This window comes from Borostomias antarcticus, assembly GCF_949987555.1.
Source record: "Borostomias antarcticus genome assembly, chromosome: 3".
NCBI lineage: Eukaryota > Metazoa > Chordata > Actinopteri > Stomiiformes > Stomiidae > Borostomias > Borostomias antarcticus.
In genome coordinates this window covers 7,910,049-7,933,877 of record NC_140236.1, presented here as the reverse complement: position 1 = coordinate 7,933,877, position 23,829 = coordinate 7,910,049, and the positions used below count along the sequence as shown (strand labels likewise).

Sequence of the window (23,829 nt, the reverse complement as noted above, 5' to 3'; positions counted from 1 at the left end):
TCCGTCTGGTCTGACAATGTTACTGTCTACTCTCCCCTCCCCCTCCTGGTGTCCCTCCTTGTCTCTCTCTCCCTCCCTCCCTCCCCTCCTCCCCCAGGTCTGTCTATCGACTATGACACGGAGCAGCTGTACTGGGTCAGCTCGGCGAACAGCACCATCAGCCGCTGTAAACTGGACGGCTCCGGGCTGGAGGTCATGGAAGGGGTGAAGGGCAAGCTGACCAAGGCTACAGCTCTGGCTGTCATGGGTAAGACTGCGAAAACACTTTACTGTATGTGTGTGTTTATTTTGCTTATTTTGTTTTTTTAAATCTATATTTATCTGAGATTTGTCTGATTTTGGGGGGGCTTTCTTCATAATGCATGCATGCGTTTTTTTTTCTCTTTTTTTTTTTTACACACAATGAACTTTTTGAGAAAATGCTGTGAAGGCTTGTACTCTGTATGATTCAGATAATTAAAAAAAAAGCAAATTTTTTGTGTCCATCAGTTTTAGACCGAATAATGACTTTTAGGCTTATTGATGCTTTGTGTAACAGTGATCTTATCCCCCTGTGTGTAGGGGACAAGCTGTGGTGGGCGGACCAGGGCACTGACCAGATAGGAACCTGTGACAAGACTGACGGGGGGAACTGGAAGGTGTTACGCAATAACACATCCCCGATGATGCACATGAGGATCTACAACGAGACGGTTCAGACCGGTGAGGAGGAACGATATTCCATCTGTTTATTATTTGTTGATATTTAGAGTTAATAACATTAGTGTGTGTTATTTCCTACGAAATATACCAACATGTTAGCCTTAAAGGGGTAGTATGCTATTTTGGGCATTTAGCCTTATTTGTGTTCTGCCTACCATGAACCTCAAACACAGAGACCATAATTTCACTGATCGTTCCAGCATTGAGCTAGCTAAAGTTTTTATGCAGGCTCTCACTGGGCTACGTAAATGCATTGGAAAACTATCATGAATGTGCTTTTCTGAGACGGGAAGCATAGGGTGTAATCTTACCAGTCTCCGTATGCTCTCCTGTGAAATGTATCGCAATCCAAATATTTTGAGTGTTTGGCATGACTTGCACATAGTCCTCTGTGGGAACAGTGAAAGCAAGCGCCAGGGGAATGCGTTTGTCCAGGCCATGCCAAGCATGTAAAAACATTCTGATTGCGATACATTTCACAGGAGAGCATACTGAGACTGGTAAAGTCACACGCTGTGCTTCCCGTCTCGGAAAACCATTTTGTCCTAGTTATTCCAATGCATTTACGTATGCCCCATTGACTTCCATTCTAGCCCAGTGAGAGCCTGCATAAAAACTGCAGCTAGCTCAATACTGGAACAATCAGGGAAGTTATGGTCTCTATGTTTCAGGTTCATGGTAGACAGACCGCAAATAGGGCTAGATGTCCAAAATAGCACACTACCCCTTTAACGTTAGACATATTCTTTTTTCCTCTGTGTTCATTTGTGGCTCATGTTGTCACCTGAGGGCTGTGTGTGTTTTGTGACCAGCAGGCGTTAACCTGTGCTCCAACAACAACGGAGGCTGCTCACAGCTGTGCCTGCCCACCTCCCTGACCACCAGGGCCTGCATGTGCACCGCAGGGTACAGCCTCAAGAGCGGACAGCAGTCCTGCGAGGGTAGGCACACACACACACACACACCCACACACACACAGACATAAACAAACACACACACTCACACACACGCACTGTATACGTTGTTAATCTGGGTTGCATCTGTCTGCATCCGTGCAGGCATGGGCTCGTTCCTGCTGTACTCGGTCCACGAGGGCATCAGAGGAATCCCCCTGGACCCCGCGGACAAGTCCGACGCCCTGGTGCCCGTGTCTGGCACCTCCCTGGCGGTCGGCATCGACTTCCACGCCGGTGAGGGGCGCCACGCGCCAACCGCAATCTCAGAGTTCGATTTAAGCACCTCCGCGTTCTTATTCTTTACTATAACATGACATTTCATCTACTCAGATAACTAAATCTACTTATTAAAAAAAGAATCTACTAAAGTATATATGCTAATTCTTTCCTGTGACTGTGTACGCTGTAGAGAACGACACCATCTACTGGGTGGACATGGGCCTGAGCACCATCAGCCGAGCCAAGAGAGACCAAACGTGGAGAGAGGACGTGGTGACCAACGGTATCGGCCGGGTGGAAGGCATCACCGTGGACTGGATAGCAGGTCAGGACCCGCTGCCTCTACGGTCACTATTCACCGTGCTCACACACACACACACACACGCACATTGCACAGCAATGAGACGTTGTTACACCAGATCTTAAAAATAGGGACGTCCCTCTTGGAGGGACTGTCAGCGCTCCACACACACAAACACACACACTCACACACACACACTCACATCCCCCAACTCATCCTCCTCTCCCAGGCAACATCTACTGGACGGACCAGGGCTTTGACGTGATCGAGGTGGCCCGGCTCAACGGCTCCTTCCGCTACGTGGTCATCTCCCAGGGCCTGGACAAGCCCCGCGCCATCACCGTCGACCCTGAGAGGGGGTGAGTTCCAGAAACATCCGCCAAAACACTTGAACTGGCCATAATATCTAGACAGAAATTGTACTATATGCACTGCAGTGGACATGTTGTAATGTGTGTGTGTGTGTGTGTGTGTGTGTAGGTATCTGTTCTGGACAGAGTGGGGTCAGTACCCGCGTATCGAGCGATCTCGTCTGGACGGCACTAGGAGGGTGCTGCTGGTCAACACCAACATTCACTGGCCCAACGGCATCTCCATCGACTACCAGGTCTGCATAGTAACACGCACACACATGCGCGCACACAAGTTTACACTCTTCTACTGCGTCGCTTGCAGAACGTGATGGTTTTGTATGCGTACAGGTTTTAAAACGCCATCGTTGAACCTTTCACACATTTTTTGCGACAGCTTACTATAAGTTAGACTTCTTTTCCGGTGTTTATGTAGTGTTGTGTATATTATACTTTCAGTCCTATTATAATGTTGGATGCGTGTGTGTGCTTCTGTGTGTGTGTGCGTGTGTGTGTGTGTGTGCTTCTGTGTGTGTGTGTGTGTGTGTGTGTGTGTGTGTGTGTGTGTGTGTACTTCTGTGTGTGTGTGCTTCTGTGTGTGTGCTTCTGTGTGTGTGCGTGTGTGTGTGCGTGTGTGTGTGCGTGTGCTCATGTGTGTGTGTGTGTGTGCATGTGTGTGTGTGTGTGTGTGTGTGTGTAGGAGGGCCTGCTCTACTGGTGTGATGCTCGTATGGACAGGATTGAGCGTATTAACTTGGAGACGGGTGAAAACAGAGAGCCGGTGCTCAGCAACAACAACATGGACATGTTCGCCGTGTCCGTCTTCCAGGGCTACATCTACTGGAGCGACAGGTCAGTCTCTATCTATCTCTCTCTCTCTCTCTCTCCCCCTCTCTCACTCTCTCTCTATCTGTCACTCTCTATCTCTCTCGCTCCCCCTCTCTCTCTATCTCTCTATCTATCTCTCTCTCCCCCTCTCTCGCTCTCTCTCTATCTGTCACTCTCTATCTCTCTCTCTCCCCCTCTCTCTCTCCCCCTCTCTCCCCTCTCTCCATCTGTCACTCTCTATCAATACCCCCCCCTCTCTCTCTATCTCTATCTGTCGCTCTCTCTGTCTCCCCCCCCTCTCTCTCTATCTCTCTATCAGTCTGTCTGTCTCTCTCTCCCCCTCTCTCTCTATCTGTCACTCTCCCTCTGTCTGTCTGTCTCTCTCTCTCTCTCTCTCTCTCTCTTTCTCTGCTCTTTAGCTACTCTGTTTGTTCTGCCAGTGATGCCAGCCTCTGCCAACACCTCTTCAAACTTTATTTGGGTACAAGGCTGACATGACACTTTTTGAGCGCGCGTGAGGCAGAATGCCTACAACAGGGCTCCAGACTGACACCAAAATGACTGCATACAGTATGTATGCGACCATTGTTTTTGAGAGTACGTGAGTTAAAATGCAGCGCGGTTGCATTAGTGCGAGTGCATGACGATCAAGGACTGTTTTGCGCGTGCGTTCGTGCCAAATTTCCATACCGTAAGATTCCTTCATGTGTGATGTCATGGTTATGACAGCGTCATGTCATGGTTATGACAGCGTCATGTCAGTCTTAGGCACAGATTGCACACCCCTTCAAATAAAGTGTTACCCAAAAATGTTCAACCGCCGGGAGGAGAACGAAGCGGTGTTGCTTTCTCGTTCTGGTCATCTGCGCGGGTTCTGACGTGGCCTGGCGGTGTGGCGTGTCTCCGTTTGACCAGGACTCACGCCAACGGCTCCATCAAGAGAGGCAGCAAGGACAACGCCACCGACTCCGTTTACCTGAGGACCGGCATCGGAGTACAGCTGAAGGACATCAAGGTCTTCAACAGGGCTCGCCAGCAAGGTGGGAACACACACACATGCGTGCGCACACACACACACACACACACACACAGGCACGCACTCACACTAGCACCCATGCGCATTCAGACGTGCAGTCAGACTGTCTCTCACATTACATTACATTACAGTCATTTAGCAGACGCTTTTATTTAATGTAGGACATTGGTGTACTACTACTTGCCAGAGGATTAGGGTTAGTGCATCTCCCCTCTAATTAAGTGAGTAAGAATCTAGTGCTGAAGCCAAAGTGCAAGAATAGCAATCTAAAATACAATAGGTGCTTAAGAGGGAGGATCCTGGTAGTACTTCTTGAAGGGGTGAGTTTTGAAGGGTTGAGTTTTGAATCAGTCGGTTTTCTAGGCAAGTTTCTCTCTCACACACACACACACACTAAACTGTAACTCACCCCCCCCCCCCCCCCCCTCAGGCACCAACGTCTGCAAGGACAACAACGGCGGCTGCGAGCAGCTGTGCCTGTACCGCGGCGAAGGCGAGCGCACCTGCGCATGCGCCCACGGCATGCTGGCGGAGAACAACCGCACCTGCCGCGACTACGACGGCTACCTGCTGTACTCGGAGCGCACCATCCTGAAGAGCATCCACCTGTCGGACGAGACCAACCTGAACGCGCCCATCAAGCCCTTCGAGGACCCCGACCACATGAAGAACGTCATCGCGCTGACCTTCGACTACCACGGCGGCGGCGGCAAGGGCGCCAACCGCATCTTCTTCAGCGACATCCACTTCGGCAACATCCAGCAGATCAACGACGACGGCTCGGACCGCAAGACGGTGGTGGAGAGTGAGTGGACCTGTCGACCTCTCGCTGTCTGTCCTGACGCACGCACGCGCACACACTCACACACACGCACAGTACCTCAACTACGCCCTCTCTACTATACACACACACAGACGCACATACACACAAACACACATATACACATATACACATACACTCACACACACACAGTACCTCAACTATGCCCTCCCTACTATACACACACACACACACTCACACACACACACACACACACACACACACAGTACCTCAGCAATGCGCTCCCTACTATACACACACACAAACACACACACACACACACACACACACAGTATCTCAACTATGCCCTCGCTACTCTACACACACACAAACACACACACACACCTTCCCTTAGGTGTTCTATACCAGAGTAGCAGCACTATTACTGTGTCCCCCATTAATAATGAAGTGTCATCCCAAGCTCCCAGAGCCATCACGCCTGCTGACAACACACACACCCCTGGGGTGTGTTTCTGTGATCAACACACAGCAGGAACCACTCAGCTAGAGGGCAGGGAGATCACTTAGCAGACACACACACACACGCACACACATACCACACACACGCACACTAGTGCTTGAAGCTTTTTTTTTGGAAGCTTTTTTAGCTAGTTTTTGGACTGTCACTTACATTCTATTCGATCAATGATTTAAGAGCAAACTCTTGACCTCTTTCCACACACACAGAAAAGTAGTTAGTTCTGGGATAGGAAAACAGGAGTTAAAAGAAGTGAGTCGATGTTGATTTTATGGTGATTGTATTGATTCTGAATGGGAAGGTCATTGACACAGAAAATCAGGTATGTTTTCCACACAGTTGCTGTTATATCTACGGTTCAAAGCATTATTGTCAGAGGTGTGGAACTGATGGCTCTGAACAAGCCAACCTGTCGTCACACAAACATCCTTGGCGCCCGCAGGTGGGGGTGACAACTAAGTGACAGTGCCCCAATAGTCAAGGAGTCTCATGCTGCGTTCCTTTTGTGTCGGAAACGTGGTGATTCCAGAGGTCGACGTCAAAATAGTCATATACCTGAACTCGGTTTTCCGTCATTTTACTCTGGGTAAAAAGTCTACCCTGACTTCATCAACGTCAGCTGCTGACATCGATCAAGATGGATACTCCTTGCATTAACAATACGTGAAAGCTGCAATAACTGTTTAGCTTCTGTAATATTTGTGTCTCATTTAATCAGTCGTACACACAGTACTGTGCACTCAGTGCTATGAGGTGGTTAGGTGGCAGTTGGCAGTGCCCGTATGTTGTAGTGCCCGTAGGTGGCTGCACCCTTAGCGCCGGCGGTCATGGCTACCCCCTGTCCGAGGGGGTGTCCGGCTCCACGGGGTTGAACGGCCGCACCGCGTCCCTGCCGGGGCAGCCCACCAGACGGCGCCGGAGCCACGCCCAGCGCCCGCGGCCCAGCTCGCCCAGGTCGCTCCGGAACTTCCGCGACATGAACACGTAGAGCACGGGGTTGACCACGGCGGCCGACGACGCCAGCAGCCGGACGAACATGGCAGAGGAGCGGTAGCCGGCGGCGCCCTCGATGCTGCCGCCCAGGAAGGAGAACATGACGGCGTAGGACGGCAGCCAGCAGACGGTGAACATCAGCACCAGCAGCGCAGAGGTCTGGGTCACCTGGCGCTGGTAGTGCTCCAGCCGGGAGGCGCGGCCCAGGAGCCGCGTCCGCCGCAGGAAGCAGAAGAGCTTGGCGTACATCAGCACGATGACGCCCAGCGGCGCGGCGAAGGCGAACAAGAAGAGCGCGGCGCTGTAGAACAGCTGGCTGAGGTCGGACAGGAAGGCGAAGCAGTGCAGCGCCGAGGAGGCAGCGTTGCCCGTGGTGCGGAAGGCGAACTGCGGCGCCGCCAGTGCGGCAGCGGGCGCCCAGAGGAGCGCGGCGGTTGCCCCGAGGCGCCGGCGCATGCGGTGGCGGTATGCCCAGGCCGGGTGCACCACCGTCAGGTAGCGCGTCACCGCCAGCGCCGCCAGCGTGAAGACGGACGCGGTGGAGCACGCCACGCCCAGGAAGCTGACGGCCTTGCAGAGGAAGCCGCCGAAGGGCCAGGAGCCCAGGGCGATGGCGGCGGTGTGGAACGGCAGGCAGAGCAACAAGAGCAGGTCGGCCGCACTCAGCGCCAGCAGGAGCGTGTCGGTCCCGCGGGCCGCCTGGCCACCTCCCCGCCTCCTCCTCCTCCCCGCCAGGATGGCGATGACCAGGGAGTGGCCCAACAGGCCCGTGACCAGGATGGCGCCGTCCAGGGCGGGCACCAGGCCCCTCATCACCGCGTCGCCGGTCCCATTGGCGCGGCCCTGGGCGCTGGCATTTCCCAGAGGCAGCGGCGGCGTCCCTCCCGCGGCCTCCTCCATCGAGAGGCAGGCTGACGGCGTGGTGGTCACGCCCAGGGTCTGGTCCTGACGGCGGGCATGGCGGTCACGGCGACGTCCAATTCACGCTGCGCCCGGCGCCCTTACGGCCAGAGCTGGCCTTTCAGGAGAGCTGACACCGGTGAATTACACCCCTCAGGCCAGTTCTGCAATCCCTCCTTTGATGAGAAAACCGGGGGTGCGATTGTGTTGTTGGTTTTAGACGAGTTGCGGAGTGTTGTTTGGCTTTTGAAATTTTTCGTTTATAGTTTATAATCCAATAATATGATCTGAATTGGGAAGGAATTGAGTGATCCAAGTTTTCTCACAGAAAACCTTCAACAGTCGTCTGTCTTTGAAATTAGGGCTGGTAATATCATGTTGCAGTATTCCATCTAGGGAGAGAACTTTGGGGTAATAATATTGGGGGGAAAAAAGAGAAAAGAAAATCAATCCAGCGCTGTCCCTGAGTTCGTATTGATTTCTTGAAACCAAGCAACGCTGGACGGAATCATTGCGACGGTCGCTAGTTTGCAGCTGTTCCACATTAAAAGCAGTCAATGCTACTTGATGCTAAGTGCTCCCAGCGATGCCTCGGTTGTTCCCCCCGTATAAAGACTCCTCGCGAAACCGGCTGACCCTGGGCTCCGCCAGCTGAGGTGAGGCTGAACGAGCAGCCGTGCCGGGCGAGGGCAGAAGGAGGTAGACGGGGTTAGATGAAGGTGAGAGGGCTCCTTCCAGCTGACCGACCGCGATGCTTCTCCGTCGGCTGTCGGCGAGGCAGTGCCGTTGTTCCGTGGCGCCTCCGACCTGAGCTGAGCGCAGCGGAGGGGCGGGGCGGGGGAGGAAAGGGTCGAGGTGTTTCTGATGACTTAACGCCGTTCTAAACTCTCCTTAACCCTGGGGGCCAGCACTTTGTCACATTTGTGTACTCTGGCTTTTACTTATTAACCGCTTTAAATCATGACTGTCTCACCGTCCACCTCCTGGTCATTAGGGCAGTATTATTCAATGTCTAGCCATGCCTGGTGCTGTATATCGACTTATCTCGTCTCGGCTGGAGTATCGCCAAGCTCTTATTTTAAAAAGATACTATAACTCGAGAGGTGTTTGTACAGTAGAAATTCCAGTAGGGCTTGGACTTGGTCCATTGTGGTTTGCTTCTGAGCTACAACAAGACCTGAGGTACATCCAGGATGATCTCACCGTTCCACCATGCACCTGAGACACCAGTAAAACAAACACGAAAAAGAGGCAATTATTGACTTTTGGACCATGAGCAAACAGCTACATGGAGTGTTCAGGGCTTTTATTATTGAGCAATTGCGGGGTCGTAAAAGTAGTCCCCCAGTGTGACGTTAGTGGACGGATGTAAAACCATGAAAACCTGTAAAACGAGCAGTGAACTCTGAGTCTGGGCCATGCTGTACAGCCCTGGAGATGGGAAGGGCTGTGTGTGTGTGTGTGTGTGTGTGTGTGTGTGTGTGTGTGTGTGTGTGTGTGTGTGTGTGTGTGTGTGTGTGTGTGTGTGTGTGTGTGTGTGTGTGTGTGTGTGTGTGTGTGTGCGCGTGCGCGTGTGCTCGCGCGCATTGTGCGTGCGTGGCTCAGCGTACTTAAGAGCTTTGCTCTCATCTGACTCCCTCACCCTGCTTGCCCACCACTTCCCCTGGAATGACTGAAGCCGCTCCAGTGGCGAGTTCACCTCCGTCTTCCTGGAAATAACAAGTGGCCATGAATAAGAGTGTCCACAGGGAGCGGTATTTCTGTGTGCAGGCTGGATAGTATCCACTCTTTAAGCACACTACAGACACAGCAGGCATGGCACCCCACTCTCCAACTCTACTGTATTGTACCATTTTCCATCGTTTCTTCTCTTTTTTTCCTCTCTCTCTCTCTCTCTCTCTCTCTCTCTCTCTCTCCTCTCTCTCCTTCTCTCTCTCTCTCTCTCTTTCTACCCCCAACCCACCCCATCACAGCTTCTCACCATTCTGGAGTTGATTTGGCTGGACAGGGCCATAAAAGAGCATTTCCAAGTGCCATTTAAGTGTCACGCTGAGTTAACCATGCATGCGACTTTGAAGATGATTTACAAGTACAGTTACAGCAGATTTCCCCTAGAAGGCGCCTGCAGAATCAGGGGTCCTTCCAGCGGGGCCAGCAACATCTGAAAGACTTTGTCTCTGTAGTTATGTCGACTTTGTTCTCTCCAATAAGCTTTGAACTATGACCGCTGGCTCAGTAACACTTGAGCGTCAAAAACTCCCTCAAAAACTGGGCCTATAATCCTACTCCTGGCAAAGTCTGTCCTGCTTTTCTCTCTCCTCTGTGTCCATCTCTTCCAAATGTCATCTGGAATAACATCCCCAACATCGCCAACACCGGAACGCTAACGGCATATCTCTTTGTCTGTCTCTCTCTCTTTGTCTCTCTCTCTCTCTCTCTCTCTCTCTCACTCTCTGTGGTCAGACGTGGGCTCTGTGGAGGGGCTGGCGTACCACCGGGGCTGGGACACGCTCTACTGGACCAGCTACACCACCTCCACCATCACCCGCCACACGGTGGACCAGAGCCGCACGGTGGCCTACGACCGCAACACCGTGGTCACCATGTCCGAGAACGACCACCCTCGCGCCTTCGTACTGGACGAATGTCAGGAGTGAGTTCCGTCGTGCCCATTTGTCAGCCCCGTGTGCCGAACTGAGCTATTGAAAGCCTATGTGGAAACTGGAATTAAATCCATTATTATTATTATTATAAGTAGTAGTAGTAGTAGTAGTATTGTTGTTGTTGTTGTTATATTTTGATGGCCTTAAACCAGTGTTTTTCTGTGTTTGAACTCATCTCTCTGACTGAAATCTAGAACTGTGTGGTTCTCTGTCCTAACTTCTGTTATTCTCTTTTTAACTCCTTCCCGCCGCGCGGCGTCCTCTCGTCAGTCTGATGTTCTGGACCAACTGGAACGAGCAGTCCCCCAGTATCATGCGGGCGTCTCTTAACGGCGCCAACGTGCTGGTCATCATCGGCAATGACATCAAGACCCCCAATGGCCTGGCCATAGACCACCGGGCCGAGAAACTGTACTTCTCCGACGCCACGCTGGACAAGATCGAGCGCTGCGAGTACGACGGCAGCAACCGCTACGTGAGTCGACTCGCCGCTGCCTGGGACAGACGGGAGGCGTGGAGCAGCGACTCCATGTGATTCAGTTGAATCAGTGACATACTGTTGACTCGATGGGAATCACTTGACTCGATGTGATTCACTTGACTCAGTGTGATTACGACTTACAATCTAGTATTTTAGCCAAAGCGTTTTACAATGTCTTGAGCTAGTGTTGACAAAGTTGACTCAATGCATGTGAGCTGATGGGGATGATTTGAATGATTTGAGTTGATGCCATTTCACATGTGACATTAGTTGAGTTGACATTTTACCTCTATGGAATGAATGACAATAGCCGGGTTTACTTTTGTGTAAACGACTGACTTTCCTCCTCTCCAGGTGGTGATGAAGATCGAACCGGTCCATCCGTTCGGCCTGGCCGTGTACGGGGACTACATCTTCTGGACCGACTGGGTCAGGAGGGCCGTCCTCAGGGCAGACAAGTTCACGGGCGGAGACATGAAGGTGCTGCGTGCCGACATCCCCCAGCAGCCAATGGGAATCATCGCCGTGGCCAACGACACCAACAGCTGTAGGTTTCGCTCCAAAGAATTTCCCGGTCGTTGAACATAAAGATTATTAGCAAAAAGTGCACTTACTCATACATGTAGTTCTATGCATGTAGTTCTATGCATGGAAAAATTCGGACCTGCAGCGATGCAACATTTTTACTCCGAAATTCGAAATCTAAAACGCTTTGCCATGTCCCACCAGGCGAGTTCTCCCCCTGCCTGATCAACAACGGGGGCTGTCAGGACCTGTGTCTGCTCACCTCGGACGGACGGGTCAACTGCAGTTGCCGTGGAGACCGACCGCTCTCGGAGGACAACACCTGTTCATGTGAGTGGGAGGGACGCGGGGGGGCGTCGGCGACACGCCCGATATCAGCCACGCGCCGGAACACTGACGGCGCCGAGCCCTTGTTTTAAATCCGGACTGGGGCGTATTTTCAGTTGAATGCGGAAGGGTAAGGATTCCTTGCTGACTGACTGTACGCCGTTCGCCCTCATCAGCTCTGAACACGTCGTGCAGCAGCGTGGACGACTTTGAGTGCGGCAACGGTGACTGCATCAACTACAGCCTGACCTGCGACGGCATGGCCCACTGCAAGGACAAGTCAGACGAGAAGCAGTCCTACTGCGGTGAGTGGTCGCGTCCGGGTCTGTTTGAGAATTACGAACGACCGGTTCCGCTCATGTTTTTTTCCGGCGTCCCGGCGTCACAGCTGTAGCGTGTCTGCCCGTCCTGATGTTCTGTGTTCTGTCGCTCCCTGTCACAGCCAACCGCCTGTGTAAGAAGGGCTACAGGCGCTGTATCAACGGCCGCTGCATCGGACACCAGTTCTGGTGCGACGGTACCGACGACTGCGGAGACCACTCTGACGAACTGCCCTGCAACAGTAAGAATCCGTGTGTGTGTGTGTGTGTGTGTGTGTGTGTGTGTGTGTGTGTGTGTGCGTGTGCGTGTGCGTGCGTGTGGTTTCCGAGGTCTGTTTAGTTTCATGAGGACAGGGTCCGTGTCCCCATAAGTCAAACGACATAGAAGTTCCAATACCCTCCTGCTTTTAATTTTATTTTAACTATTGTGTGTGTGTGTCGGCTATCTCCAGGTACACTCTAACGTGTGTGTGTTTTCCTCAGTGACCCTATGCAAAGTTGGAGAGTTCCAGTGTAAGGACGGCAGCTGCATCACCAACTCCAGCCACTGTGACCAGGTGATCAACTGTGAAGACGCCAGCGACGAGATGAACTGCAGTAAGTCCTCGTCGCGCCCCACTCATTGATCGGAACGGGGGCTAAATTCCAGCGTCAAAATCAATGGAATTGTGTTCTTTTTTTCATTCAAATAACCACTTATTTTAAAGCGTTGGATCTTTCGAAAGACGGCCAAAAAACGATTAATCGATTAATTGTTCATGCCGCCCGCTGATTAATCGACTAAATGTGAGTTGTGCACATCCCTAGCTATGAGCTATGATTATTTTAATCTCTCTCTTTCTCCCTCTCTTTCTCTCTATCTCTCTCTCTCTCTCTCTCTCTCTCTCCAAAACTCACCCCCAGTGCCGACCGACTGCTCGCGGTTCTTCCGTCTGGGGGTGAAGGGGGCCACGTTCCAGAGCTGTGAGAAAACCACGCTGTGCTACCTGCCCTCCTGGGTGTGCGACGGCACCAACGACTGCGGGGACTTCTCCGACGAGAGGAACTGCCCAGGTCAGCGGCCGACTATCGAAAACGTTCCTCCCTCCGTCCGTGCGGGCTTAGATGTTCCCCCTCGACCGTAAAACGGCCAGCATCCGATTAGAAATGGACTCTCAAGTCCGAGGGTGATGTAAAATTAGACGGTGGGGGTTTACAGTGTATTTATGTTGTTTCTCCCACTGACAGATAAGAGGAAGCTGAAGTGTCCGGTGAACTTCTTCGCCTGTCCCAGCGGTCGCTGCATTCCCATGAGCTGGACCTGCGACAAGGAGAACGACTGTGAGAACGGCGCTGACGAGACCCACTGTGGTCAGTCTTCCTTGAGTTCTCTCTCTAAGCCCGCTCTTTTACTGTCCTCGCTAGAGACCCGTCCTCTGACTGTCATGGCCGTGTGCACATTTTTCTGAAACTTTGAATCTTGGAGCCTTAGCTGACCGCCAGCCATGGTCTGTAGTCCCACAAAGTCAAACGGATTCAAAAAGACACGTGGGCGTAATTTTGTCTCGAGCAGTCTAGATCCATTACACAAAGTGAAACATTTCAAGGCTTTTTTAATATCTTTATGATTGTACAGTATGTTCATTTATACACTCAATACTTGGCGGGAGCTCCTTTTGCACAAAGTACTGCATCAGCGTGGATATTATTATTATTATTATATTTCACTGCACGTGTAATGAATATATAATACATGAAAGTTTCATTTTTTTATTAAATTACGGAAAATAATGAACTCTCCGCAATATTCAAATCTTCTGAGGTGCACCTGTGTGTGGTTTCCTCCCTCTCCCTGCAGACAAGTTCTGTTCGTCCACCCAGTTTGAGTGCAGCAACCACAACTGCATCTCCCACCACTGGGTGTGCGACGGGACGGACGACTGCGGCGACAAGTCTGACGAGGGCAGCAGCTGCAGTGAGTTCCGTTCCCAGCGCCGGTCTGGTTTAATATGGTTATTTACAGCTGCCGAATGTACCGTACAATTTTCATAAAATTTTGAATGTTGATAGGTCGAGAGGGGTAAGTGATTGAGGTGAAAATCGCACGTTGGTAGACCGCTGTTTGGTTCTGCTACAGCAATTATAATGATTATTATGAATTAAAAAGGGGGTGGGGTGGGCTCGCTCCCAAATGCATTCGTGATGAATATGCATTATAGGGCACCTGGTTTTGTTCCTGAACCCTCTCTCTTTCTTCTCTGAAAGGAGTGAACTTGACTATTCTTTCCCGCTCCCGTGTGTTAGAGTCTAAGACGTGCAGCCCGGAGGCGTTCCAGTGCCCTGGCTCCCACGTGTGTGTCCCCCAGCGCTGGAAGTGTGACGGGGACAAGGACTGTCCTGACGGGGCCGACGAGAGTGTGAAGGCTGGCTGCGGTGAGTGGGGCTGTCTCACACACGCGTGCACACACGCATACACACACACACACACACACACATACAGTACACATACACACACACATATATACACACATACAGTACACACACACACATACACATATACAGTACACACACACATAAACAGTACACACACATACACATACAGTACACACACACACATATACAGTACACACACACACATACAATACACACACACATACACACATACAGTACACACAGGACACACACACACACACACACACACATACAATACACACACACACGCACACACACACACATACAGTACACACACACACACGTGTCCTAGAGACAGGAACTCTAACCTCTAAACTCATCCTCTCTCTCTCCATGTCGTCCTTTCCCTCTGCCTCCCCGCCTTCCTCTCTGCTAGTGTTCAACAACACCTGTGACAAGAACGAGTTCATGTGTCAAAACCGGGAGTGCATCCCCAAACACTTCGTCTGCGACCACGACATCGACTGCAGCGACAGCTCTGACGAGTCCCCGGAGTGTGGTGAGTGGGCGCGGTGGCGCTCCGCCCCCTTGGGGTGGAAAGAGGAAGCGTGGCTGTCGGTTCGCCAGATAAGATCTTTATCTCGTGTACTACGCTTGTCAGGAACGGGCAGGAAGAGACATGAACTGCGAGAGTGTATGTGAGGATATGTACACATAGGGAAAGGAAATCTATTTTTTGCTTCTATCTCTCTCCACATCAAACCTTCCGGATGCTTCCGTGCCTGTCTCTGTGCAGAGTACCCTGCCTGTGGCCCGGACGAGTTCCGCTGTGCCAACGGCCGCTGTCTCAACCAGAAGAACTGGGAGTGTGACGGAGAGTTCGACTGCCAGGACCGCTCCGACGAGGCCCCCAAGAACCCCCACTGCCTGGACTCAGGTGTGTGTGTGTGTGTGTGTGTGTGTGTGTGTCTTTGTCTGTGCGTGCTCCTCTGTGTGTCCTCATCCTCTGGCGTCCTCTCTCGTGTGTTCAGAACAGACCATAGAGGTCGATTCACTGTTCCCGACTCAGCAAAAACCGGACCCAACTTCTCATCTGACTTAGAAATGTAATATTAAACTGCATTCCAGAGAGGAAGTGTAACGAGTCGTACTACATGTGCCGCAACGGCAAGTGTCTGAACGAGACGCTGCTCTGCGACCGCAACGACGACTGCGGCGACGGCTCCGACGAGCTCAACTGCTTCATCAACGAGTGCCTGAACAGCAAGCAGAGCGGCTGCTCTCAGCTCTGCGATGACCTCAAGATAGGCTACAAGGTAGGCCGTGTGCATTGTGTGTGTGTGTGTGTGTGTGTGTGTGTGTGTGTGTGTGTGTGTGTGTGTGTGTGTGTGTGTGTGTGTGTGTGGTTGTGCCTGGTCTGGGTGTGCATGTCTTTGGTGTGTGTGTGTGTGTGTGTGTGTGTGTATGTGTGTGTGTGCTTGCGTGCATGTGAGCGTCTTGATATGCTCTCTCTCACGACGTCTGCTTTTCCAGTTACATAACATTACAGTCATTTCGCAGACGCTTTTATCCAAAGCGACTTACAATAATTCCTTTTTTTCCCTCAAAGTATTTTTTATTAGTACAATTGTAAATGCATTGTCAAATACTTAAAACCATAATGACATTTAACATAGGTAGTCAGTGTACTACTACTCGCCAGAACTCACAAGTGCATCTCCTTTCTAAACAAGTGACTAAGAGCATAATCTAGTGCTAAAGCCAAAGAGCAAGAGAAGCAACATATGAATACAGCAGGTGCTTAAGAGGGAGGATCGTATTGTGGTAGTACTTTTTGAAGATGCGAGTTTTGAGCCTGCGGCGAAAGATGGGCAGCGACTCGGCTCCCCTGACGTCAGCGGGCAGTTAAGAAAAGAGCCGTGACCGCGGTATGAACTCCGCCACTCTCACTCCTCTGACACCGAAGTGTGTGCTGACGTGCTGTCTGTCCTCCTGGCCCCTGCAGTGCAGGTGTCACCCCGGCTTCCAGCTGAAGAGGGACGGGAAGACGTGCGTGGACGTGGACGAGTGCACCTCCTCCTACCCCTGCACCCAGCGCTGCATCAACACTCACGGCTCCTTCCACTGCCTCTGCGTGGAGGGCTTCCAGCTCAGCCCCAACAACCCCACCATCTGCAAGTCCACCTCTGGTGAGATGTGTGTGTGTGTGTGTGTGTGTGTGTGTGTGTGTGTGTGTGTGTGCGTGTGCGTGTGTGCCCTCTCCCAGTCTTCCTCCTAACTCTTGTCCACTATCTGTCCTTCTCTAGAAGAGGAACCCTATCTGATCTTTGCCAACCGTTACTATCTGAGGAAGCTCAACTTGGACGGCACCAACTACACTCTGATCAAACAGGTGAGATGACGAGCTCCTCTGCCAGTGGGCAATATAACCAAGGGTGTGTTTCAACTGTCTGTGAATTTTACTGACCTGTGTGTCTCTGTGTGTGTGTGTGTGTGTGCGTGCGTGCGTGCGTGCGTGCGTGTGTGCGCGCGCGCGCGTGTGTGTGTGTGTGTGCGTGTCTTCCAGGGCCTGAACAATGCGGTAGCCCTCGACTTCCACTATGCGGAGCAGATGATCTACTGGACGGATGTGACCACCCAGGGAAGCATGATCCGGCGCATGCTCATGAACGGCAGCAACGTAGAGGTCAGCACCATGGTCACCGGGGGCTTGTCTACTTGATTGGATAGCTTTCCTGTTTGTGGGTTTGTGATTGGATAGTTGGTTCTGTTTGCAAGGCACACTATCCAGCATCGGCTTGTTGTAGACACGATCCCACCACAGTATGGCTCTGCGATCGGTCAGCCGGCCAGTCTGTGTCTGTCCGACCAGCGCCAGTATGTGACCGTGTGATTGGCTCTTGGACAGGTGCTGCACCGGACCTCCCTCAGTAACCCCGACGGCGTGGCGGTGGACTGGGTGGGCGGGAACCTATACTGGTGTGACAAGGGGCGGGACACCATCGAGGTGTCCAAGCTGAACGGTGCCTACAGGACTGTCCTGGTCAACACTGGCCTCAAAGAGCCGCGCGCCGTAGCCGTAGATGTACGCAACGGGTAAGAATCAGTCAACAAACAAACAAACGGCAACCTCTCAAATGTGAAGGGTCGAGTAAAGATAACGACAGGACACTTAAGCACAGTACAACACAGAATAGGAACTGTGGGTGCATACATTAGCATAGAAAAGCTTAGAATAGCTTAGCTTAGCTTAGCGTAGAATAGCTTAGCTTAGCTTAGCTTAGCACAGTTTAGCATAGTATAGAATGGCATAGAATATCATAGCTTAGAATAGTATAGCATAGCATATCATAACTATACTGTGTATATTGGTATGTAATGGTTGTGATGCTGTCCCCTCTCCCCAGGTACTTGTACTGGTCAGACTGGGGAGACAACCCCCACATTGGCAGGATCGGGATGGACGGCAGCAACCGGAGTGTGATAGTGGAGGATAAGATCACCTGGCCCAACGGCCTCACGCTGGACTTCATCAACGACCGCATCTACTGGGCCGACGCCCGTGAGGACTACATCGAGTTCGCTAGCCTGGACGGAACCAACAGACACACAGGTAATACACATGCACACACACACACACACACACACACACACATACAGTACGCACTGAACCAGCTGATGCGAGAGAGGACTCATTTCACAGCGCCGCATCATACATCAGCGGTTATGTAAAACACACACACGCACACACACACACACACACACACCCACTTGTATGAGTGCCGCTGTGCAGCAGGCCAGTCAAAGCAGGGTCGAGAACAGTACTGGAGATTGAATGGAGATGATTGTTCCTCCAGCCTGCATGACGTCCCAACAAGCGGCCTTGTTAGCAAGCCTTGGTACAATAGTTGATATTGTCAGCCAATCACGCATGCAGAAAAATGCCAGAGTCCAGAGAAGGTCTCCGTTGAAATTCCTCACGTTCGCCCAGCCTCAGTTTGGCACAATGGCAACGTCTCACAACAAAGTAGGTCCTGCGGTTTTTTGTTCATGTCAAATCTTTGTTGTAACGCCAGTTATTTGGAAGTCAGGATGCGTAGCTCACACTGTAAAATGTAGTGCTTGTGTGAGTGTGTGCGCGCTGTACGTGCGCGTGTGTGTAGGTGTCACTGCTATGTGTAGTCGAGCTAATTGACAGATGGGACAGTGGAAGCTGATCCATGTTCGCCCACCTGTAGCCTCCCCCATTCTGTGGGTCATTACCCATCCCACTCTCTCTCTCTCAAACACACACACACACACACATTAATGCGGCCTTGTATGTTTGCGGAGCGAGACACTGCCTGTTTGAGTTCAGATATGAACGGTTCAAAGGGCGCTCCATGCTAAACCATCTACTCTACCATCTCATCTGTGCATACACTATTACACCAACACTCTTGATGGGCCGGTAAGCACGTATTGACTGTTTACCACAATTCCTGTTAGAATCAGTACTGTTACACAAAGATTGATTGCCTTTGTGTGTGCATGTGTGTGCGCGCTCTCATGCGCATGTGTCTACAGTATGAGTGTCTATCCATGTACGTGGCATCAACATGCGTTTACAGCAGGGCCGAGCTAATGGGGTCGTGTTTCCATAACAGCATGTCCCAGACACACACACAGTGCAAACAGCAAGAATTTAATGAGGGGCAACAGATCTGAGAAGAAACTACAACTATCATGCAAACCCCAATGAAGCGTGGTCCTTTTACATAACGTACACACACACACACACACACACACACACACAAACCTAGAGTACACCCAGGTTTCGGTTACATCACCTACACACTGTCGAGTAGACCTGGGTTTCTGTTATGCTGTTGGATGTTATGTCATGGTCATTCGTTGTCTCAAGATTCAAGATTTAAAAAGCGTCATTACCTATTTTGGGGGCAGAAAATGATACTTTTGTCTTTGGCTTCTATGACGAATGGCTAAACTCTCTTATTACTTGTGTGTGTGTGTGCGTGTGTGCGTGTGTGCGTGTGTGCGTGTGTGCGTGTGTGTGCGCGTGTGCGCGTGTGCGTGCGTGCGTGTGTGCGCGTGTGTGCGTGTGTGTGCGTCCGTCAACAGTTCTAACCCAAGACATCCCCCACATCTTTGCCATGACGCTGTTTGAGGAGTACATCTACTGGACAGACTGGGAGACCAAATCCATCAACAGAGCCCACAAGACGCTGGGCACCAACAAGAGCCAGCTGATCACCACCCTTCACAGGCCGATGGACATCCACATCTACCACCCCTACCGCCAGCCCGAGGGTAACACACACACACACACACGTGCCCCTCCGGATGTCTGTCACATGGGACACACAGTACCACACTATTCCTTTGCCGTCCAAAGGAACGGTCCGCAACAGCAACCACCACTAAACAACCCTGAGCTGCGTAGATATATCATATATCATATCATATATCATATCATATAATATCTCCATACTGACATGTAGCCCTCTTCTCTGCACCATAAGTAGTGCATTCTCATATTTAAACATATTCTTCCTGCTTCTCTTCTTCCTGCTCCTCCTCCATTCCACCTCCTTCCTCTTCCTCCACCTCCTTCACCTCCTCCTCTTCCACCTCCTCCCTCCTCTCTCCCTCCTCCACCTCCCTCCCTCCCTCCTTCTCCTCCTCCACCTCCACCTCCCTCCCTCCTCCTCCTCCCTCCTCCTCCTCCTCCTCCTCCAGTGCTGAACCACCCCTGTCAGACCAACAACGGTGGGTGCAGTAACCTGTGTCTGCTCTCCCCGGGAGGGGGCCACAAGTGCGCCTGTCCCACCAACTTCTACCTGGCCAGCAACGGACGCACCTGCATGTCCAACTGCACGGCCAGCCAGGTGAGCTGCACGGCCTAAACTGACCAAACACGGATTAAACTGTGAGGTGCGCCAGCTTTACCTCAAAGATAGATAGATAGATAGATAGATAGATAGATAGATAGATAGATAGATAGATAGATAGATAGATAGATAGATAGATAGATAGATAGACGGATAGACAGACAGACAGACAGACAGACAGACAGGTTGATTGACTGACTATTGTCCTCAGAGGAAATACTTTTCTCAGCTCACATTATACATTAAACAGTGAAAACATAACCCCAAATACCCCATGTACATACAGTCCATATTAGATACACAAAAACACAACCAAGTGCAAACAGTCGCCTCCCCCTGGCCAGACTACGCCTCATTCAACACAGTCATGCTGTACGGCACAAAGCTGTTCTCCAAGCGCCCAGTACGGCACCTCAGAGTCCGAGACCTGCGGCCCGAAGGTTTGCACGTTTGAGACCGTTCGATTGGTACAATACTGGGTGAATGAAATCAAGTGCACCCCAAACATTTGCATTACGAAGGGACATTAGATGCATTTGTGTATCGACACCTGGGACAGGCGTCGATGGTAAGAGCTCTGAGTGACCAATAAGTGGCCCTTGCTGCTGGTACAGTGAGAGCTTTCGCTGTAAACGTGTTTTGTTTGATGAAGTCCTTGTGTCTGGCGATTGCCTATTGACAGCTGGCAGGCTGCCCAGTGCTCTCGGCAGCTAGCTAACCCGCTAACTCGTCTCCGCGCAGGCGTCGTCAGCCCTGTTGAGGTCGTCACAGTCTGTGATCATCATCGGCTTGACTTCGCTTTTCTTTCTTTTTCAAACTTGTTTCAGTTTGTGTGTAAGAACGACAAGTGCATCCCCTTCTGGTGGAAGTGTGACACGGAGGACGATTGTGGGGACCGCTCCGACGAACCCGCCGACTGCCGTAAGTTTGTGTGTGTGTGTGTGTGTGAGGGGTGAGAGGGACACTGGGGCGGTGTCATGGGGGCTCTGTCGTGTTAGATGACCTCGTTGTGAATGACCTCGACGTCCATCTCTCCCGCGCAGCGGAGTTCCAGTGCCGGCCGGGTCAGTTCCAGTGCGGCACGGGTCTCTGCACCAACCCCGCCTACATCTGCGACGGAGACAACGACTGCCAGGACCACTCTGACGAGGCCAACTGCGGTACCGCAGCTCTTTATATCTTTATTTAAAGTGATCTGAATCTCTCTCTTTCACACATATACACACACACACACACACACACACACACTCCCTTTCTCGCTTTCTTTCTCCTACAGTATCTATGCCATATACTCCCCATAACATCTACTGTTATCCTGTTCTTACTTATAAGCCCTGTCTCTGACACCTGTCTACCTGCCTGTGTGCCTGTGTGCCTGTGTGTCTGTCTGCCTGCCTGTCTGTCTGTCTGTCTGTCTGTCTGTCTGTCTGTCTGTCTGTCTGTCTGTCTGTCTGTCTGTCTGTCTGTCTGTCTGTCTGTCTGTCTTCTTCCACCACAGATATCCATGTGTGTCTGCCCAGCCAGTTCAAGTGCTCCCACCCCAGCCGCTGCATCCCCGGAATCTTCCGCTGCAACGGCCAGGACAACTGTGGAGAGGGGGAGGACGAGAAGGACTGCCGTGAGTCTGCTCTACACCTCCTCCTCTCTCTCTCTCTCTCTCTCTCTCTCTCTCTCTCTACAGTATCTATTCATTAACACTGTCTGTCTCCCTCTCTCTCTCTCTCTCTCTACAGTATCCATTCATTAACACACTCTCTCTACAGTATCCATTCATTAACACTCTCTCTCTCTCTACAGTATTAGTACATTAACAATGTCTCTCTCTCTCTCTCTACAGTATCCATTCATTAACACACTCTCTCTACAGTATCCATTCATTAACACTCTCTCTCTCTCTACAGTATTAGTACATTAACAATGTCTCTCTCTCTCTCTCTCTCTCTACAGTATCAGTACAGTACATTAACACTCTCTCTCTCTCTCTCTCTCTCTCTCCAGTATCAATTCATTAACGCTCTCTCTCTCTCTCTCCAGTATCAGTTTATTAACGCTGTCTCTCTCTCTCTCTCTCTCTCTCTCTCTCTCTCCAGTATCAGTTCATTAACACAGTCTCTCTCTCCCCTCCAGCTGAGGTGACGTGCGCCCCCACCCAGTTCCAGTGTGCCATCACTAAGCGCTGCATCCCCCGCGTGTGGGTGTGCGACCGCGACAACGACTGCGTGGATGGCTCCGACGAACCCGCCAACTGCAGTAGGGCTCTTCCTCCTCTAGCCCCTCCTCCTCCTCCTCCCCACCTTTCCCCTCCAGCTCCCGTTGTTCCATTTTCCCCCACCTCCCTTCTGTTCTCCCCTCCCCCTCCTCCCTCCTCTTCCTCCAGCTCCTCCCACCTCCATCACCCTTTACCCTCAGTCTACTGCTGTGTGTCACACTCTAAACCGTCCCCCGTCCCCCATTCCCTCTGCAGCCCAGATGACGTGTGGCGTGGATGAGTTCCGCTGTAAGGACTCTGGCCGCTGCATCCCGGCCCGCTGGAAGTGTGACGGCGAGGACGACTGTGGCGACTCGTCCGACGAGCCCAAAGAGGAGTGCGGTAGGTGCTCTGTTTCCTAGGTAACGAGAGGACGAACCGGGGATTGCAGACAGGGGGAGAGCATCTCTCATTGTCACCCTGTTGTATTGGATTTAGGCTCATGTCGAGAAGACGATGTCCTGTATGCTGAGCTGTATTTATTTGTATGAAAGGTGCTATACAAAGTGTTTATTATTATTATTATTATTATTATTATTATTATTATTAAGGCGTTAATATGCTGAGTCATGTTAAGGAGTTGATATGCTGAGTCATGTTAAGGTGATGACATGCTGGGTCAGGTTAAGCAGTTGATATGCTGAGTCATGTTAAGGTGAGGACATGCTGGGTCATGTTAAGGAGTTGATATGCTGAGTCATGTTAAGGAGAGGATATGCTGGGTCATATCTCTGACCGGTACTGTGTGTGCGTGCAGATGAGCGGACCTGCGAGCCCTACCAGTTCAGGTGCAAGAACAACCGCTGCGTGCCCGGACGCTGGCAGTGCGACTACGACAACGACTGCGGGGACAACTCCGACGAGGACAAGTGCGGTACGTGTTCCCATTACCCATGTGACCGGCACGTCACAGCGTCCACACCCCCATCTCGCCCTGTCCAACGTCCCCGCAATGACGCTCATGTCCTGAGTGAAGGGCGTTTACAGGCGTCATACTAGAAGGCTGTCTGAGGACATCTTCAATCCATATTCATACAATGACATGCCTCAGAAAAGACACTGGTCAGCCTCAGCCAACAGTCGTGAGTTTCCTTCATGTAATTGTGTTGCTGATGACCACATCAGTGGCTGTTCAACAATGTGTCCTTCCTTATTCGAACTTCCTTGAGGTCATCTCTGATTGAGCATGACTGGATGGGGGAAATCCACTTTTCCCGGCACAGCTGTTACCAATCCAGCCATGTCCAATCAGGGACGCCCCAGAGACAAGTTGGAAAGGGAAAGAGGACTGAAACGGGAACGTTCAGTTCCTTTTGTGTGTGACGTCCTCATTTGTCGCCATGACACCGATCGCCTCTGATGCATCTCACCTCATCTGATGTCTGTTTCATTTCACACAC

At 51.4% G+C, this 23,829-nt stretch overlaps 2 protein-coding genes across 2 annotated transcripts in view; one reads left to right on the top strand and one right to left on the bottom strand.

Moving 5' to 3' along the window:
• The window catches only part of LOC311307085 (low-density lipoprotein receptor-related protein 1-like), a 101,076-nt gene that overhangs the window by 62,987 nt on the left and 14,260 nt on the right, over window positions 1–23,829 (top strand). Inside the window, exons 32-68 of the mRNA XM_084435843.1 lie at window positions 98–247; window positions 562–702; window positions 1,518–1,643; window positions 1,761–1,892; window positions 2,068–2,202; window positions 2,408–2,537; window positions 2,659–2,785; window positions 3,229–3,380; window positions 4,272–4,396; window positions 4,823–5,197; window positions 10,047–10,236; window positions 10,517–10,721; window positions 11,082–11,274; window positions 11,457–11,582; window positions 11,756–11,884; window positions 12,022–12,141; window positions 12,383–12,496; window positions 12,803–12,952; window positions 13,127–13,249; window positions 13,737–13,853; window positions 14,183–14,311; window positions 14,727–14,849; window positions 15,087–15,227; window positions 15,419–15,606; window positions 16,296–16,479; window positions 16,597–16,682; window positions 16,857–16,976; window positions 17,199–17,386; window positions 17,698–17,903; window positions 19,412–19,600; window positions 20,030–20,178; window positions 21,009–21,102; window positions 21,225–21,341; window positions 21,680–21,799; window positions 22,309–22,431; window positions 22,646–22,771; window positions 23,187–23,303. Of these exons, the coding sequence (XP_084291969.1) occupies window positions 98–247; window positions 562–702; window positions 1,518–1,643; window positions 1,761–1,892; window positions 2,068–2,202; window positions 2,408–2,537; window positions 2,659–2,785; window positions 3,229–3,380; window positions 4,272–4,396; window positions 4,823–5,197; window positions 10,047–10,236; window positions 10,517–10,721; window positions 11,082–11,274; window positions 11,457–11,582; window positions 11,756–11,884; window positions 12,022–12,141; window positions 12,383–12,496; window positions 12,803–12,952; window positions 13,127–13,249; window positions 13,737–13,853; window positions 14,183–14,311; window positions 14,727–14,849; window positions 15,087–15,227; window positions 15,419–15,606; window positions 16,296–16,479; window positions 16,597–16,682; window positions 16,857–16,976; window positions 17,199–17,386; window positions 17,698–17,903; window positions 19,412–19,600; window positions 20,030–20,178; window positions 21,009–21,102; window positions 21,225–21,341; window positions 21,680–21,799; window positions 22,309–22,431; window positions 22,646–22,771; window positions 23,187–23,303 (5,460 nt within the window). The remainder of the gene's footprint in view (window positions 1–97; window positions 248–561; window positions 703–1,517; window positions 1,644–1,760; window positions 1,893–2,067; window positions 2,203–2,407; window positions 2,538–2,658; window positions 2,786–3,228; window positions 3,381–4,271; window positions 4,397–4,822; window positions 5,198–10,046; window positions 10,237–10,516; window positions 10,722–11,081; window positions 11,275–11,456; window positions 11,583–11,755; window positions 11,885–12,021; window positions 12,142–12,382; window positions 12,497–12,802; window positions 12,953–13,126; window positions 13,250–13,736; window positions 13,854–14,182; window positions 14,312–14,726; window positions 14,850–15,086; window positions 15,228–15,418; window positions 15,607–16,295; window positions 16,480–16,596; window positions 16,683–16,856; window positions 16,977–17,198; window positions 17,387–17,697; window positions 17,904–19,411; window positions 19,601–20,029; window positions 20,179–21,008; window positions 21,103–21,224; window positions 21,342–21,679; window positions 21,800–22,308; window positions 22,432–22,645; window positions 22,772–23,186; window positions 23,304–23,829) is intronic.
• On the bottom strand, window positions 6,517–7,586 carry LOC311307087 (galanin receptor type 2). The gene has a single exon (XM_084435845.1). The coding sequence runs from the start codon at window positions 7,581–7,583 to the stop codon at window positions 6,522–6,524; it is 1,062 nt and encodes a 353-aa protein (XP_084291971.1). The 5' UTR covers window positions 7,584–7,586; the 3' UTR covers window positions 6,517–6,521.

What these genes read in the sequence shown, in the direction of transcription:
- LOC311307087 (XM_084435845.1), bottom strand. Translation starts at nt 7,583, where the DNA reads ATGGAGGAGGCCGCGGGAGGGACGCCGCCGCTGCCTCTGGGAAATGCC.